Source organism: Taudactylus pleione, unplaced genomic scaffold (genome assembly GCF_031769625.1).
Source record: "Taudactylus pleione unplaced genomic scaffold, aTauple2 ptg000520l, whole genome shotgun sequence".
NCBI classification, from domain to species: domain Eukaryota; kingdom Metazoa; phylum Chordata; class Amphibia; order Anura; family Myobatrachidae; genus Taudactylus; species Taudactylus pleione.
Window position 1 is genome coordinate 11,550,605 of NW_028284922.1, and position 16,505 is coordinate 11,567,109.

The window sequence follows — 16,505 nt, forward strand, 5'->3', positions numbered from 1 at the left end:
CACTCTGGTTTCTTGTAAGTCCTGTTTAGCAGGTTTAGCTTCAGGGGATCTCATTCAAGATGGTCTATGTGCATTTTGTTATACGGCACCTGCCCATCAGCCCCTGCAGCTTCTTCTCAGGACCACCCAGGTGTAAGCATAAATTACGGAACACCTAGTGGTGCCTGTGGTAGCTCCCCCATGGGATGGCCACAACAGGTACTCACTGCAACTCCAGTGCCTCCTTTGCCTCCTCCATGGGTAGGCTTACTTTCTTCCTCAGTGCAGAGTCTGGCGGCTACTTCTACAGCCTTCCAACAAATGTTGCAAAAGTAGAGACCCTTACCAAGTAAAACTACTAAGCGTGTTGTGTTATCTTCCCAGTCCACCTGGTTATCAGATTGAATTATCATCTGGGGAGGCAGAAGACACAGACCTCTCTCACTCTGACTCCCCCCTCGGGGGAGGAGGATCCCCCCTCTAAATTGAATATACCTGCACTAGTGAGAGCTGTAAAATCAAAACCCACTCCTAAGGCAAAAGAGACACTCTTTAAACGACAGAAGGTAGTTTTGCCAGAGTTTCCTCACTCTGATCAGCTATTTGAGCTAATGAGTGAAGCATGGAATACGCCAAATAAAAAGTTTCAGCTGCCTAAATGCTTGATTTCTTTTTACCCTCCTCCAGCTACTAATTGCACTAAATGGGAAGATTCTCACGTGATATGCCTGGTTAAGAACTCTACCTTACCTATCCATACAGCAACCTCTTTAAAGGAGACTACGGATGTAAGTTTAGCTATTACTCGCCCCTCCATGGCTACGGCCTGGGTGGCAAAAGCCATTGAGAGTTGGCAGAAGCCCTAGAAGACATTTCCCTCTGATGCTTCTTGGAAACGGCTGTCCTACATCTCTCACATTAGGGATGCTGCCTCCTATTTAGGCAGGAGCGTCTTTGGATACTGGTCTCCTAGCTTCCAAAGCATCTGCTACTTCCGTGGTAGTATGCCGTATCATTTGGCTTCACTCATGGAAGGCAGACTCTGATTCTAAAAAGCCTCTACCTTACTCTGGGGAGACCCAGTTTGGCCCAGAATTGGACAAGATTGTGACTACCTTGGCAGCTTCTAAGGTGGTGGTCTTGCCTTCTGCATCTACTACGAAACCTCGGATGTCATCCTTTCGGTCCTTACGTTCCCAGGGAAAAGCTAAAGGTCAGTCCTTTTCATGGCAGTCGGCATCCACAAAGGCCTCCAAGCCTAGGACCAAACAGGCCTCGGCTACTAGACGTCCACTTACCAAATCTGAGGACAAATCTTCAGACTGATGGGGTGAGCCTCCCCCAGGGTGGCAGGGTTCAGTTTGCCCAGTTCTGGCGTCAGACCACCACGACACCTGGGTACAAGAAGTGGTCTCCCACGGGTACGCCCTCTCAATCCTGAGAAGGCCCCCCCCCAGCAGTTAATTTGCACAGGACCTCCATCGGACCCAAGCAAAGCCCTGCTCCTCCAGAAGGCCATTCAGTCCTTGCTGCTCTCGGGGGTAATAATTCCAGTCCCATCATCATAGAGAGGGATGGGTTATTACTCTACCCTTTTCTTGGTTCAGAAGCCCAACGTGTTTCATTGGCCTATCCTCAACCTCAGGTCTCTGAACAAGTTCATCAGGGTGCCCAGGTTTCATATGGAAACCCTACACTCTATTGTCCTGGCTATGGAGCCTGGGGACTTTATGGTGTCTCTGGACATTCAAGATGCTTACCTACATGTACCTATAGTGTCCGCTCATCAGCCATATCTCCGGTTTGCTGTCCTACAGCAACATTACCAATCTCAAGCACTGCCTTTTGGGCAGTTCCACTGGTCTTTACCAAGATCATGGCAGTTATGGCTGCCTATCTTCGTTGTCAGGGGATCAGACTTTTCCCATACTTGGACAATCTCTTGCTCTTAGCAAGCTTTCCAGAGATTCTTCACCGCCATCTACAAGTAACCATTGCCTTTCTACAAACACACAATTGGCTGATCAACTGGAAAAAGTCTTCCCTGACCCCTTAAAGAATGGTGCATCTGGGAGCCTTCCTAGACTCTCCGGCTCAGAGATGCTGAGGGGGGATTCTCAATTGGGAATTCTCAATTTCCTCAGCCGTCACGACATGCATGCAGGGGAGGGTTTCTACATCCAGAAGACTTTCAGCTCCTGGTGGACAAATGGGGTCTACCGGACATGGACCTCATGGCCTCACGACACAACCACAAGCTTCCAGTGTACGGGGCCAGGACAAGGGACCCCGACACAGCTTCCGTGGACGCATTGTCAGTGAAGTGGACCTTCCATTTGGGGTACCTCTTCCCTCCAGTCTCCTCGGGTTCTTCGGAAGTTCAAGCAAGAAGGGGGCACGGTCCTGTTGGTAGCTCTGGCTTGGCTCAGACGTCATTGGTACTCAGGGTTCCTTTCTACATCCGGACCTGGCCCGTCTGTCTTTGAGGGCTTGGCACTTGAGACATCCCTCCTAAGAACCCTGAAGAAGAAAAGGAGAGTTATGGTAAAACCTACCCTTGTTAACTCTTTCTTCGAACTCCATAGGGTCCACAGGGCACCCGTCCTGAGGCACCAGGCTTCTATGGGTTTCTTCTCTCGGTCACTTGTTTCCTTCTCTCGGTCACTTGTTTCCTTCTCTGTGTGAGTGTGTGATTCTTCAGTGTACCAGTCTTCCTTCTCTCCTATCCTGCTCCTGCCCTGGGCTTGTTGACAAAACTGAGTTTCCTTCAGGCTGTGGGTGGGGTTTAGGGTGAAGGACCGGAGCATCCAGGGACAGAAAAAGCTTTGCTGTTGGTGTCCGGTCCTCCAAGAACCACCTACACCCCATTGTCTCCCTGTGGACCCTATGGACTTCGAAGAAAGAGCGTTAACAATGGTAAGTTTTACCATAACTCTCCTTTTCTTCATCTATTAATTGAGTATAAAAATACAGAACATTTGTTTTAGGAATTTGCATCATATTTACAACAGGTTTAAATCATGACAGGGATCATTTCAATTGCCGACGATGCTCGCCATTGCGACGGCACTAGAATGCCGGCAACAGCTCGCAATTTGCCCCGTTTTCCCCATAGTTTAAAATATTCACTACTTCAAAATTAAAGTTAAATTTGATTAGTTGTGCTCTCCTATTTTTCACATTCTGACAATGACACCTGCTCCCACTTCAGGTTGTGTTCTGCACTTTGCTGTTCCCTATTACCCTCTGTTCTCACCATTGATAACATTTCCTGAAGGAGCATGGTGTCGGATGGCACCTTCTAGCTATGATGTTTTGGAGGGGAATTCAATTGTTTTATCGAGGCCACAGCTACCATTTAAAGTAACAGGAACTATTCAATTGTTATTGGGCACCCATCACTTATCGTGGATGTCGTGCCCAAAATGCAGGGGATTACCACGTAAAGTGGCTCCTCTCATCTAAAGTGACAGTTAATGCGCCGAAATCCGGGTGAGCTGCAGTTAAGACGCCCAAAAGCCCTACATATTGTGGATTTCTGATTGCACCTCAGGAGGATGCTAGCAGAAATCCGCGATAAGTGAAAACAATGGAATGACTCCCGGTCACTTTACAGACATTGCAAACAATTGGATTCTCCACTTTTAAGGGTAAAGTAGTCATTTATTCAGTGTTAAATGTCACTCCTGCTTTTAACAACAGTCATTGGGCTGAATTCAATTCAGTGCGATGATGTATAGCCATGGGAAGGAGCTCCCGCAGCTATTCAATACAATTCGCTGTTTGCCTGGTCGGGAATTAGTTAAGTCAGAGAATGCCGGATCTCGTGGCTTAACCTGGGTGTTTAGGCGCGGTAACTGGCAGTCTCTGACTAAAGTGCCGGGCATGCGGCTGATAGCGCCGCACTAGCCGGCAAAAAGCTGCACGCCTGGCACTTTTGTTGGATTTCTCTTCTCATCTCCAGGGGGTGCGAGAAGAAATCCTTTAGCCGCCCAAACAACGCAGTGTATGGAATAGCTTCGGGAGCTCCATCCTGCGGCTATTCATCATCGCACTGAATTGAATTCGGCCCATTGTCACAGTTGACATGAGGCGGGAGAGAATTGTTGTAGAGACCTGTTTGGTTGTGAGCTGTTCACTGCTAATAATGTGCTGCTTTCTATGACCATGAACAATTTCCTATTGTTTTTTAACCCTCTACCAGCATCCCCAATCGATAGCAGGATTCCTCTAACACAGCAATAGAAATGATGCAATCCTTCATTCTGTTTGTTTTGTGTAAATCAATGAAAGTCTTAGGGGCCTATTTATTCATTTTACGATGCTGAGCCAAAAATTATTGATGCATATCGGTTAAATTTGGAATGACGCTACAAGGGCTCTGTTAAGGACATGTCCAGGCAAAGGATAAAAAATAAAGTGATAGCCAACACGATCACTTCCAGGTTTGGACCTGCTTAATACAAGTTCAAGCTGCAATTGCCAGAGAGTAATCCTTTGGTAGTCTGTAGTTTTAAAAACCTTTATTCAACTGTTGGTTGTGGCCCTACAGTTGCCCTAAGCAAACTGGATTACTTCTCATGCTGGCACACAGGCATGAGGCACTATACCCTTCCACACTTTGGCTGCTGCTAGTCGGGTGCTGTTGGTTTCCTTGCTAGAAACCGCTGCTCTGACACAAAACTTTCACTAATAAACATTGTTTTATACAAATCATAAGAGATTGATCTGCCTAATCACCATGTCTGACACTAACCTTTATAAGCTGTGCACATCAAAGAGAATCTTTTGTGTTGTATGGCACGTTGTCATGTGACAAACTTGCTACCAAGTTAATTCATTAAGGGTAAGAGTTACATGTGCAGAGACATGCTGCCAGGGAGCAGAGTAATATGTTTACTTACAACGTCCCACTCGACCTTGAACTTCAGACTTCCCGTCTCACTGAAAACGTAGCTGTAGCACTTCTTGCCAGATTTTCTTTTTCCCACCGCTTCAAATTCAGCTCAGCCCGTTTCTTCTTTATTTGTACAGGAGAGTTCATAGTTTAATGGGCAATAAATTGATTACCAACTAATAAAGCATATATAATATAATTTTTTTTTATGGAACTCAAAACAGAAGCTGCTACATTTGCAGTGACTGCTACATGCGCCTAAAAGAGACCTGTTAGCTTTAAAAAGGTCTTAGAATGTTGAGAAACATAGATAAATGTTCCCATAGTATAATTAGGTTGATATTTGAATATTGATAGTTAAGTTAATGTTCTTGTCTTCTTATTTGTCATTAGACTCTCCTAGATGAATTTCAACTGTAACAAAAGTGGGCCTACAGGAGAACTCAATGTAATTTGTTTTCCACCCTGGGTCATTCTGTGACATGTAACATGCGCAACACTGTCTTCATACAAAATGACATGTAATCTGTTGAAGCTTTTACTATAAAGCAGCAGTGCACTCTGCCACATAATGTTGCATGGCCAGTTTATATTGAATTATTTCTTCAAACTAAATGTAACATACGTAAACATGGAATGGCTCCTCCTCTGCACTGCCTTACAATTTAATAGAGCAGTGTTCTTCCCAGGATCAATTTCACGGGTGCTTCACCCAACTTTCTATACATGTCACCCAGTCGTTATCCTTCTCCAGGGATCTGATGGCCAAAATCAGAGTAACAGATTCCTCCCCCATCTTTAAAAGCTAGGCGAGGTTTGAAAGCAGGGAACATTGCAGAGAGGGGAGATGGAGAGTGCAGTCGTGCACTGTGTTCCATCGTGCATTGCTAGACAGAATTATATCTGTGTCCATCCTGCAACTGCAAATAATCTACCAGAGTCTTAAACAATTTAAGTGTCCAGACAGCAAGTGAGAAATAGCTGCAAGAAGTCTTAAAAAATTATATCTGTGTCCAGCCAGATTACACTGCCCCTGCCCGGCTTCTTTTAAATGCCACCTGGCTGGCAACATTTTCTGGGGAGAACACTGTAAAAGGAATGAAGCCACTGCGCTCATAGGGCTTCAGCAAGACTAATTACTGACAATATATTGGCTGCAATTAGTTACCTCCTTTTTCAAGTGTTTTTTGATTCTGAGGAAGAAAGTAATTCTGAAATTGTTGTGAATGGCTGCTTTCAGCTGCTCTCGATATTGTGTTTTTAACAATACATTGTCTGCAATCATCCTCTAGATGTACTATGATTGCCCCAACGCTACTTTAATTATCCATAGTAACCCCAAACCTACAGTGCCACCTAAGTAAGTGTTTTCCTAAGGTGCATTCTCCATAGCCCAGAACAGAGAAGCCCCCCCCCCCCCCCCCAAGAAAATGGCTGCAAACAACAGCCCGCTCCAGATGGAGGGAGGGTCATCTTCGTAAAAACTTTTAGTAGGTGGTAGCGCAGCTTTAAAATCATTAGTGAACGCCAAAGGAACAGTGCCTGCAGTGACCACATTATGATGAAAAATAATGATTTCATCAATTAAGTTTCTTTTTTTTTACACTTAGGAGTAAAAACTTATATAACAGAAAAAATTGCCTACAAAAAAAAAATCATACAATATGTTATGGGCAACACAAACCATCAGTGAACCCATTAAAAAGTTGCCATATTTTGCATGAGAACAACGCTGAGAAAATCCTAATGGTTGACCAAGTAAATAGTTATTCTTCCTGTAATTGATTCCTTATATCACTGTGAAATATAGTTTGGCAACTTGGTGAAAAATACCACTGTATGTTGCTTTGAAAATTAAGAAAAATGTTGTAAATATGTAAATTGAAAGTGTTTTTATGTATACAAAATTCATGTTTGTAATGTAAAGAAAAAAAATGTATATCTAATTTTATTTTTTGTTTAAACCTAGGCTGTGAAATACAAATACAAAGTAACATTTCGAGAACCCGACACTGGGTGGAAATATATACCGAAAGAACTTGAAAGGTGATATTCATAATGCAAATGTATTTATTGTTCTTATAATACAGTTTCTCCCTTATCTGGCTAATATTTTTTCCAAAACAAAAGTCGAATTGTCCGGATTTTTTTCTAATTGAACTAGGTCAAGAACATGTATTTCAACGTATCAAACACTGTTTTTTTAGAATAAATAAATAAATATATATATATATATATATATATATATTTATATATATATATATTTAAACACATATATATATATATATATATATATATTTAAACACACAAAAATTATTGATGTTTTTAAAAATCGGGCAACGATATATTGGACCATCAATGATAGCACTATTGCGACAGTCGATGCTATGCATTAGGGATGGCCATCTGTGTGTTGTCCATCGATGGTCACCATCGATGATTACCATCTCTGACACAAAACCATCTAAAGTGAACCATCAATAGTTCATGCCTACTGTGCCCCTGGAAGCGGGATGCAAACCAATCAGCACGGGGGTTGGGCTCAGCAGGCTGCTGGAGGGCAGGGCTAAACCTCATAACACCTGGAAATAGAAAAAAAATACTGGTTCCCAGTCTGCCATTGATGGCAGAGAACCAGTGGATCTCTGTAATTGATGGCAATACCTTCGACCATCTGTAGTTAACCATCAATGATTCTAACTGTAGATGTTTGATAGTCATCCCTACTATGCATTTCCCAGTGGCTGCTTCACTCTGCAGCCGACTGGCATACAATGAGGATGCTGCTCCTCTCCACAGGATGACAGTGCTGGCCTCCCCGGCGACTGCTCCTCTCTGCAGCCCTCGGTAACATCAGTGGGGACAGGCTTTATTTGGCGACTGCTGCTCTGTGCAGCTGCCAGGTATACACACTGGGGCAGCTCTGGATTTAGGGGAGAGGGTGTGTTTCTGACTGGTCACATCCATTGCAACCATGTCAGGGAAAGCCCAGTCTGACATGGTCGCATCTGATGCAACCACGCTAGGCAAGTGGTTAATCCCTTACTCCCTTTGCTTGGCTATAGATATATTCAAAAATGTGAGTGACATCATTTTTGAAATGTATTTTAATCTGGTTTTATAATGTGGGAGTAGTGTTGGTAAGTAGTAGGTCATAGTCTTAATAATGGCTGCCATTATTTAAATGTTCACTCACACTGTATTTATCTATATTTTTCTATTTTTTAATGTCATTGAGAACTGTCAAACTTTTATATACCACTGGCACTCTTCTCAAAGCTTAGAAGCTGAAGACTTACTGCCAAGGTGCATACTGGAAATCCGGGCTTTCCAACAAGAATCCCATTGCAAATCAGCATGAAAGGAATGAAACCAGGACACTTATGACTTCAGCAAGGCTAATTACAGATAATTTATCGGCTGCAATTGGTTACCTCCTTTTGCAGATGTATTTTTTGCAGATGATTGTGGGGGGAAAAAACCTGCAATGTATGGGGGTACACTAATCGCAGATTCTGACCAAAAAGTGATTGGAATCTGTAAATCAGGTTGTCTAGCATGTTGGATTTCGCCGACCAATGGGGCTGTAGATTACTAGTGTATGGTAACGATCAGCCGTTTTACCAACCGTTACTATTAAAATGATGAGCCTTTTATGATTGGCAGATCTGTCTTTTCTGAAAATGATCTGCAAATAACTAAAGACTGTGTGTAATATATGGGCGCAGATTGGTGGATTGTGGAATCTTTAGTTTGGGGAAATAATCCCAGAATCTGTGAGTCATTCTTTTGTGATAGCTGATGTATGGGCTACTTAAGGAAAGAGGGTAACTGAAACTATTGTGCATAGGCTGCTTTCAGCTGCTGCTGATATTGTGTTTTTATTAATAAATTGGCTGCAATTAGCCTGCTGAAGTCCTATGAGTGCCCAACATTACTTTAATTATCCCATAGCTAAATTACAATTTACGAAAAATAGCTACAAACAGCAGCCGCAGAGCTTTAGAAGAGGGGGGGGGGGGGGGGGGGCTTAGTCAAATATTTAGCACAGCTTTAAATATCATTAGTTGACGCCAATGGACCAATGCCTGCAGTGATCACATTTACCAGAAAGCAAACAAAACTGCCCTATTTTCTATAGTGTAGAAGTGTTGTACAAAATATAATTTTATAATCATCCTTAATAGCTGCTTCCTTTATAGATTTTGTGTTCTAGTTTGCAATCTTTAAAGTATTCTGTTTTAACTTAGTTTGAGGTAAAAACTATTGTTCTATCTGATGTAGATTGACATAACTTTGTATCGACATGAGTCCAGGTGATTTGTATGGGAACCCAGGTTAAGGCAGGAGAAACAAGGGCTGGAATTTCTCATGCTGTAATTATCAGTCCATTTTTTTTTTTTTTTTCTTAACCAAGAAAGTTTATTGAAAGAAGAGCATTACAAGTTATGCTGAACCAATAAACATTTTTTTATATAAATATAATAAAAGAACAGGGAGAATATAAAGGGGAAGGAGAACAGGAAGGACCTTAGTAGTACATACTGTAAACAACGCGACACATAACACAGGAAAAAAATCACTTGTTTCAGGTCACAGATGCTAAAAATTAACCAGACTGGGGAATTAAAGAGCTACTGGAGAGAGCATGTTGAGGGGAGGAGGCTCGTGTGTCGTATTTTAAATCCAGGGTTTCCATATCATAGCTACATTGAATATTAGAGATGATTTTAAACCAGAGAGTTGGATCAGGTCTCTTCCAATATTGGGCTATTGCCGCTTTTGTGGCAGTGAGAATGTGGCCAATGACGTGTTTGTTATGGGGGGAAGCAGAAGGGCTATCTCCTATCTCAGGGAGGTGGGTCAGAGACTCCGCAGTGACCTGAGAGATTCAATCAAACATAGCTTGCCACAGAGGCTGGATTACTGGATAAAACCAAAAAATATGGATCAGGGAGCCCACCATACATATAGTTCTATGAATAACCTTTAACAATATTTCAGATAGATTAATACATTTAGACATTGTAAATACATTTTTGAACAGCAATTCACAATCATCACTAGTCAATAAATATGGAGATCCTCTTCCCATTTAAGCTGGGTAAACACATAACAATGTGTACCCAGATGACCTGTCGTGCGACGGGACCCGGCAGGAGTCCCGGCATCGGCAAGTACACCGATGTCAGGAGCGACATCGCAATGGCGGGAGCCATGCTGCATTCGGCATGGAGGTCCGACGGGCGATGTCGCTGACAATGCGCATCTTCAGCGACATTGAGTGTACACATTAGATGACCATTAGTCTGAATAGCTCATTTGTTTTCCTCTAGGGAAGACCGAAGTGTTCTATACCACGATGAGACTCCACCTCTGGAGCATGGAGCACAACATTTTTACATTATATAAGGAGGGGGATTTACAGTGTTAAGGTGCGTACACACTGGGCGATATTACTGAGCGACTGCACGATTACGACATCGTAATCGTGCAATCGCTCAGTAATTGTGCACAAATCGTGCACTTTTATGTCAGAAACGACCAGCGTTGCGCACTCCCGCTGGTCATTTCCGACATTGTCCATTGCCTGAACATGCAGCACAATCTGCCGATAACGACAAATTGTCATGTTCAGGAATGATGGACAGTGCCTGCACTGAACAACTGATCGTTCAGTGCAGACCCTACAGAGGATCAGGAACGACGGTACGATTACAATGTTGTAATGGTACTGTCTTTCCTGATCGCCTAGTGTGTACGCACCTTTAGAAGAAATACAGATACATAAATATTTATAGTCGTGTGTAGGGTTAGATAATTGTTCTTTGAGCTGATGGAAGGATTCAAAATGAGAATTGTCCTATAGATCCTACATCGTCAGAATACCTTGAGTCTACCACTTTCCTATACCCAAGTCAGGAATCAGTGTAGAGACTACTAAAATGGAGATGTTTACCGATGGGAGTGAAAAATCACCAAACAACAAAGGGGTCTATGTGCAGGATCAATCCATAATAGATCTTGCAAGGGGAAGGGTGTATAGATGGAACGCTCAATATTCACCCAAGATAGTATCAGTCCGTCTTAATCAGAATGTAGTGATTGGTAGATTTAAAAAAAAAAACATGGTTGGTAATTTTGCATTACCCCTCTCCAAATCACTGGGAGTAACCATTTAATGCTGTGTTTCTCCAGTAATGAAATGTTCTAGAGAAACACGGCACATTGTTTGTCCTAGATATCCTCAGTACTTCCTCTGGTATTGCATTGAAACAACCTTTTTATGTGAGGCATTTTTTTTCTTTTATACATTTTTCTTTACTTTATTTTTTATTTATTTTTTGCTTTTACTGGATATACAACTTCCGTTATTATTTAGAATACTTCATCTTAGCGATTTATGTCAAATTAATTTCTGTTTTTCCTATCAGTACAAATTTAATGTTAAAAATATTAATATATAGTTTATGTTAATATGCAGGCGCAACTGTCATGGTGTAAAGAAAGAGAAGATTAAGAACATGCTGGAACATTTTGAACGTGTTACCGTGAATTCTATTTTAAATCTGTCTCGTCCCAAAGCATCAGAAAATCATAAAATTTGTGAAACGATAAAACCAGGTGAAAAAAATAGGTACGTTTGATCTTTTTCTATTACTGCATAATACTACATTGTATAATATAAGAAATAATAGACTTCTAACTCCTCCAATGGTTCCAGTAAACTTTTTTTGTCACCTCATCCTATCACCAGGACTATTCCTTATTGCTTACCTACTAATAGGGCACAGTACACAGATGTCCTAAAGTTATCTCAGCAAGTTAGAAGACTACAAGCGTGAATAGCCAGAAAGACGCAGCGGTCTACATCGGCTCCTTCCAACATATGATGCAAGACGCCACTTTTTGGGCCTGATTCTGAGTTGCACACAGCAGCGTCTATTGGCAGTACCCGTCTGCGACTCTATGCAGATGTCGCTGCAAACGACCTTCCCTTGTGTGCGCCCGTGCACGCTGTAATGCGGATTGGTGCGTTGTTTTACACCACCATCGGTTGCACCAGCCCTATGGCAGGTGCAGTTTCTTGGGGGTCTATTTACTAATCCTTGGATGGAGATAAAGTGAACGGAGATAAAGTACCAACCAACCAGCTCCGAACTCTCAGGAGCTGATTGGCTGGTACCTTATCTCCGTGCACTTTATCTCCATCTAAGGCTTAGTAAATAGAACCCTATGTCTGATTATGGCCTCCTGCAGCTGTGAACGCACCCGCTTGCAATACACGCTCGCAACACTCCCATGACATGCCCACTGAATGGTCCATTTTTGCGGCCATTTCTAGCCGCCTCCTAGTGACTGCCCAGGAATGCCCCTCACTTTTTCCACCACATTTCTGACGATCTGTCCCGATCGCAACAGCGCCTTTGTGTGTACACTCTGTGTAACGTATGTACTGCTCTGAATCCCCAGGCGTTTGCAATGCAGAAACATTGTGAACTGTTAGAGTGAGGATCAGTAGAGGTTTTCAAGATATGGTATGAATCTAACTTTACCGATAGGTTTCCCGCTTCTCTATTACTACTATTTGACAACATTTGCATCTCTCATAAAAAGAGTAGATTCTCATATTCATTTCTATATATTTTTATACTTGAAGTTCAAGATTTACTCGAGTGAATATCAAGACACATGGGATGTATAAAAGTGCAATGTTCTACATATTATTCACACTTTCACATTACCAAAAAGGACCTTCATTATTTTTTTTTCTCCACTATAAAACAGAGTACCATGTAGATTTTTTTTGTGGTAGTTATGTATACCTTTGTTAAGCACCTAAACAATATTGGGACATCTATTGTTGATTTAGTCTAACGTTTTTAATCCTGTTCCAAAAGCTCACATTTTTGCCGTATTTCGACACATAAGGCAGATAAAGTAATTTAGTTTGGATTCGGGAGGAAAAGTTACCTTAGGGGTCCAAATTTCCTGGGGATTCCTTAATAAAACCCAGTGCTACTTCAAATAAACTGGTATATGCCGCAGTTAGTAAATAGTTTAATAAATTGAAAAATCAATATTTCAGAAACTAATGGTCAGTCGAGTTATTTGGCAGAAATAGTTATTGTGACATCCTCTCTTAACTAAAATATGTTCGTGAAGATCTGAAATGGGTGGTGGACACACCTGGTTGAACTGACGTGGAATGACCCACTTTACTAGATGTGCCCTTTTCTACAAATGTCTTTAATACAGTATTTCAGACTACAAGCTACTTTAAAGTACATTTAAATTTTTTCCTCTTGTGAAATACTGACAAAATGGTGGTGCTAGTGAGACTAGGGACTAGGGGAGTGGTTCCCAAACATTCTTGAATCACGGCACCCTAGAGTATCAGCATTTTTTTTCAAGGCATCCCTAGGCGAAAAGTTTCTTATTAAGAAATTCAGTAAAATTATTAAATTAAGTATATTGTGTTTACCTGTCACCCTTAGGTTCATCTATGTGGTGGAGGACAGGGTTGTGCTTCTGTTTGTACACATTTTTAATTATTGGCAGCTGTCAGCATTTGTTTTGCCTATCACATTGATCATAAATATTTTAATTTAGTCCTCGACCACCAATCCATGGCACCCCTGTGTGCGCCCCGAGGCACTCGAGGGTGACACAGCACCCAGTTTAGGAACCACTGGACTAGGGAAAAAAGTTAAATAATGTTATCCTTATGGCTAAACAGTTTACCGTTTCTGGGGTTATAGTATACTTATTTATTATAAACCGTCCCACACATTGTTTTATTATTTTATGATGTTTTAGTGGGTTTACTTCCAGGTTTAATTATATGTAATATTTGAAATTGTTATAGTCTAAAAATTATGTTGCTGTTTGATTTGTAGGCCGGATAGTATGTTACCACCTACTTCGAAGGAAGAAGAAGCCTGTTTATCTAAAGAACCTTTAACTCAATCAGAAAATACATCAGCTTTGGATGTAGTAGCAGCGGCAATATCTCAGAAAAGCTTGGTCTCTGAAATATCGAAAGACGGTCCTGAAATTTCTCTTGATGTTACGCAGCCAGTTATTGAAAATCTGAGAGATGCAGATGAGGAAAATGAAACCGATATAGATTTAGTTCAGTATATAGAGGATGTAAATATTGAGGATAAGGAGCCACACAAAATCCACTGTACTCCCGATTCTGTCTGCTTAGAAGCGTCAACTGCAGATAAACTTGTTTCATGTACTAATAGTGATTTGGCACAATTGTGTGAAAGTCCGGAATTACTAAGCTTTGTTGGAGACTGGCCTGTAGAACAAACTATGAGTCGGAGGACCCCACGGAATAAAAGGAAGACCAAAACAAGACTTGAAATGCATGAGCCCCCCGCCCAACAACCTAGTGACGAAGAGAAGTCCACACATTATAGTATGGATCAAATAGATGATAAACCTATTGAGCATGATCCATTTAAAGAAAGTAGTGTTTTAAAAGTTGAAAATGATATTGACTCTTCCACCGGGAATCATTATGGAGAAGAAAATGTAATTAATCTTGTATCATTGCCCTTAATGGACAAGGAGATTGGTGCTGAAATGGAACTACAGTCGGATAATGCTGATGTTGACAAGCCCTCTGTAGTTGCAGAGCAAGTAACTGAATTTGTTGCCAAAAATGAAGATGTTTCCAGTATTGAGGAAGATGTTGCAATAAAGTCAAGTCCAAGTAAACGTAATGGTCGGCATTGCAAATTAGCCCTAACCTTCACAAATAGTTGTTCCAGCTCATTGAAAGCTAATGAAACACAGCATGTATGCGAATCGCTGGGAAACATGGAGAAAGCCAGTGTTGGACTGTGCAAATCCTCACAAACTGAGCCTCAAGAGTTTGCGCTAGCATGGAGAATAGAGAGAAAAAACTTGGATATTGTTGACCCAATGAAAGTTATTACGGGAGAAAGTAATAGGTTTAAGTCAAAGACACTGGACGTCGACTTAAATGCTCAAGAGCATATACCATACAGAGTTATGCATCATAAAAGTACCTCTGTAGAAGAGGACGACATTATTCGTTTAGGAGACGAGGACAGTCTTAATATTCTCTGCAAGCTCTTTAGGTCTCTTTCTTTTGACGTTCTCAAAGATCTTTTTGAAAGGTGCAATAAAGATATAGTATGGGCAACAAACGTGCTTCTGGATTCTGGAGAAAAGATCTACAAAGATGAGGAATGCCAATCAGAGGACTATTCTACAAGTGAGAAAGAAGAATGCAAACATTTAGAAAGCAGATCTGAGGACAAATTACACAGCAATAAATCTCTGCTAATTGAGGCCGATCCTTTATTAATCTTTGATAGCTTGAAAATGGATGATTTCAGTTTTAAAGACAGCAGTCTGAAAGCTTCTGAAAATGTTACATTTGTAAATGACATGCCCCTAGTTGTTGCAGAAGAATTTAAAAATTGTAATGTGTTATCGTCTAGTGAAGTGAATACTACTCTTGATTATGAAAATATAATATCAACAGAATTTAATAGTTTTCCTCCTAACAAGGAAATGGTAACAGACATCTTTGTAGATCATAAGCTATGGGCTCCTGGTTTAGAAAAGGTACAGTTCAGTGCACCAGATTCCTCCGCCAACATAGTAGCTACCATTAATACTTCAAAAGGCAAACCCAACACGGAAGACAGAGCTCAAGACTTACATTTCCCTAACCCAGATATGTTACAGAAAACGTGTGTCCTTCACCATGAAGTTCCATTGGTTGAGAAGGATGAAGAACAAAAAATTACTCCTATTGATATTGTTGGAGAGGACAAAACGAAAAATAACAAGTGTGGGTCACAGTCCAAGGAGTCCTTGCAGTTTGATTACTTGGAGTTATCTTTGCCTCCCGAATTTGCCTTTCAGCTGACTGAATTGTTTGGTCCTGTTGGAATTGATCCAGGTAAATAATGCTGATCTATTAAAAGTAATGCGTTCTCCTAGTCTTAGGGCTGGTGTCAGATTGGACACTTGTGAAAAGCTGTACATAACAGATGTTGACAAGCCCTCTATAGTTGTACAGCACGATAACTCAAGTTGTTGCTGAGAATCGAGATGTTTAAAGTGAATTTAAAGGGAAAGATGAAATTTTGTCTTATTAGTTTGTAAACCATAATCATTAGGCACAGGTTTAAAGTGTTTCAGGTCAATAAAAGAAATACCTTTATTAAACATGCTAATTAACACATTACGCCCAATGGATCTAGCAGAAGTTTCCTCTATATAATGAGGCTTGCTGGAGCTTGGACCAGTGCTGGATATGCTGGCGCAATACTTAATCTAACTATGATATATTTCATCAACTCTGTTTTGCTTCTGCCAGGCTCATTAACTATTGAGGATTGCGTGGTCCCCATAGATCTGCAATTAGCAAAATCTATTCACAAGATGTGGAAAGAATCAATTATGGTTAGTACATTTACAGAAGTTGTGATAGTTGAAAATATTGCTCCCAAAGATTAAAGGAGAGACTGATGCTTGCAAGAGCTTAATATGTTTCAGCAGATGTATGTGTACCAGTAAATGGGGTTTCTGGTGGCAGGTTCATTGGCAGCTTCCAGTGGACCACAAATGGGAATTC

At 41.2% G+C, this 16,505-nt stretch overlaps 1 protein-coding gene across 3 annotated transcripts in view; it reads left to right on the forward strand.

Moving 5' to 3' along the window:
* The window catches only part of N4BP2 (NEDD4 binding protein 2), a 56,784-nt gene that overhangs the window by 26,031 nt on the left and 14,248 nt on the right, over positions 1–16,505 (forward strand). For all 3 annotated transcript variants that reach the window (XM_088450667.1, XM_088450668.1, XM_088450669.1), the window contains 4 exons: positions 6,846–6,922; positions 11,361–11,513; positions 13,777–15,827; positions 16,248–16,333. In XM_088450667.1, the coding sequence (XP_088306793.1) occupies positions 6,846–6,922; positions 11,361–11,513; positions 13,777–15,827; positions 16,248–16,333 (2,367 nt within the window). The remainder of the gene's footprint in view (positions 1–6,845; positions 6,923–11,360; positions 11,514–13,776; positions 15,828–16,247; positions 16,334–16,505) is intronic.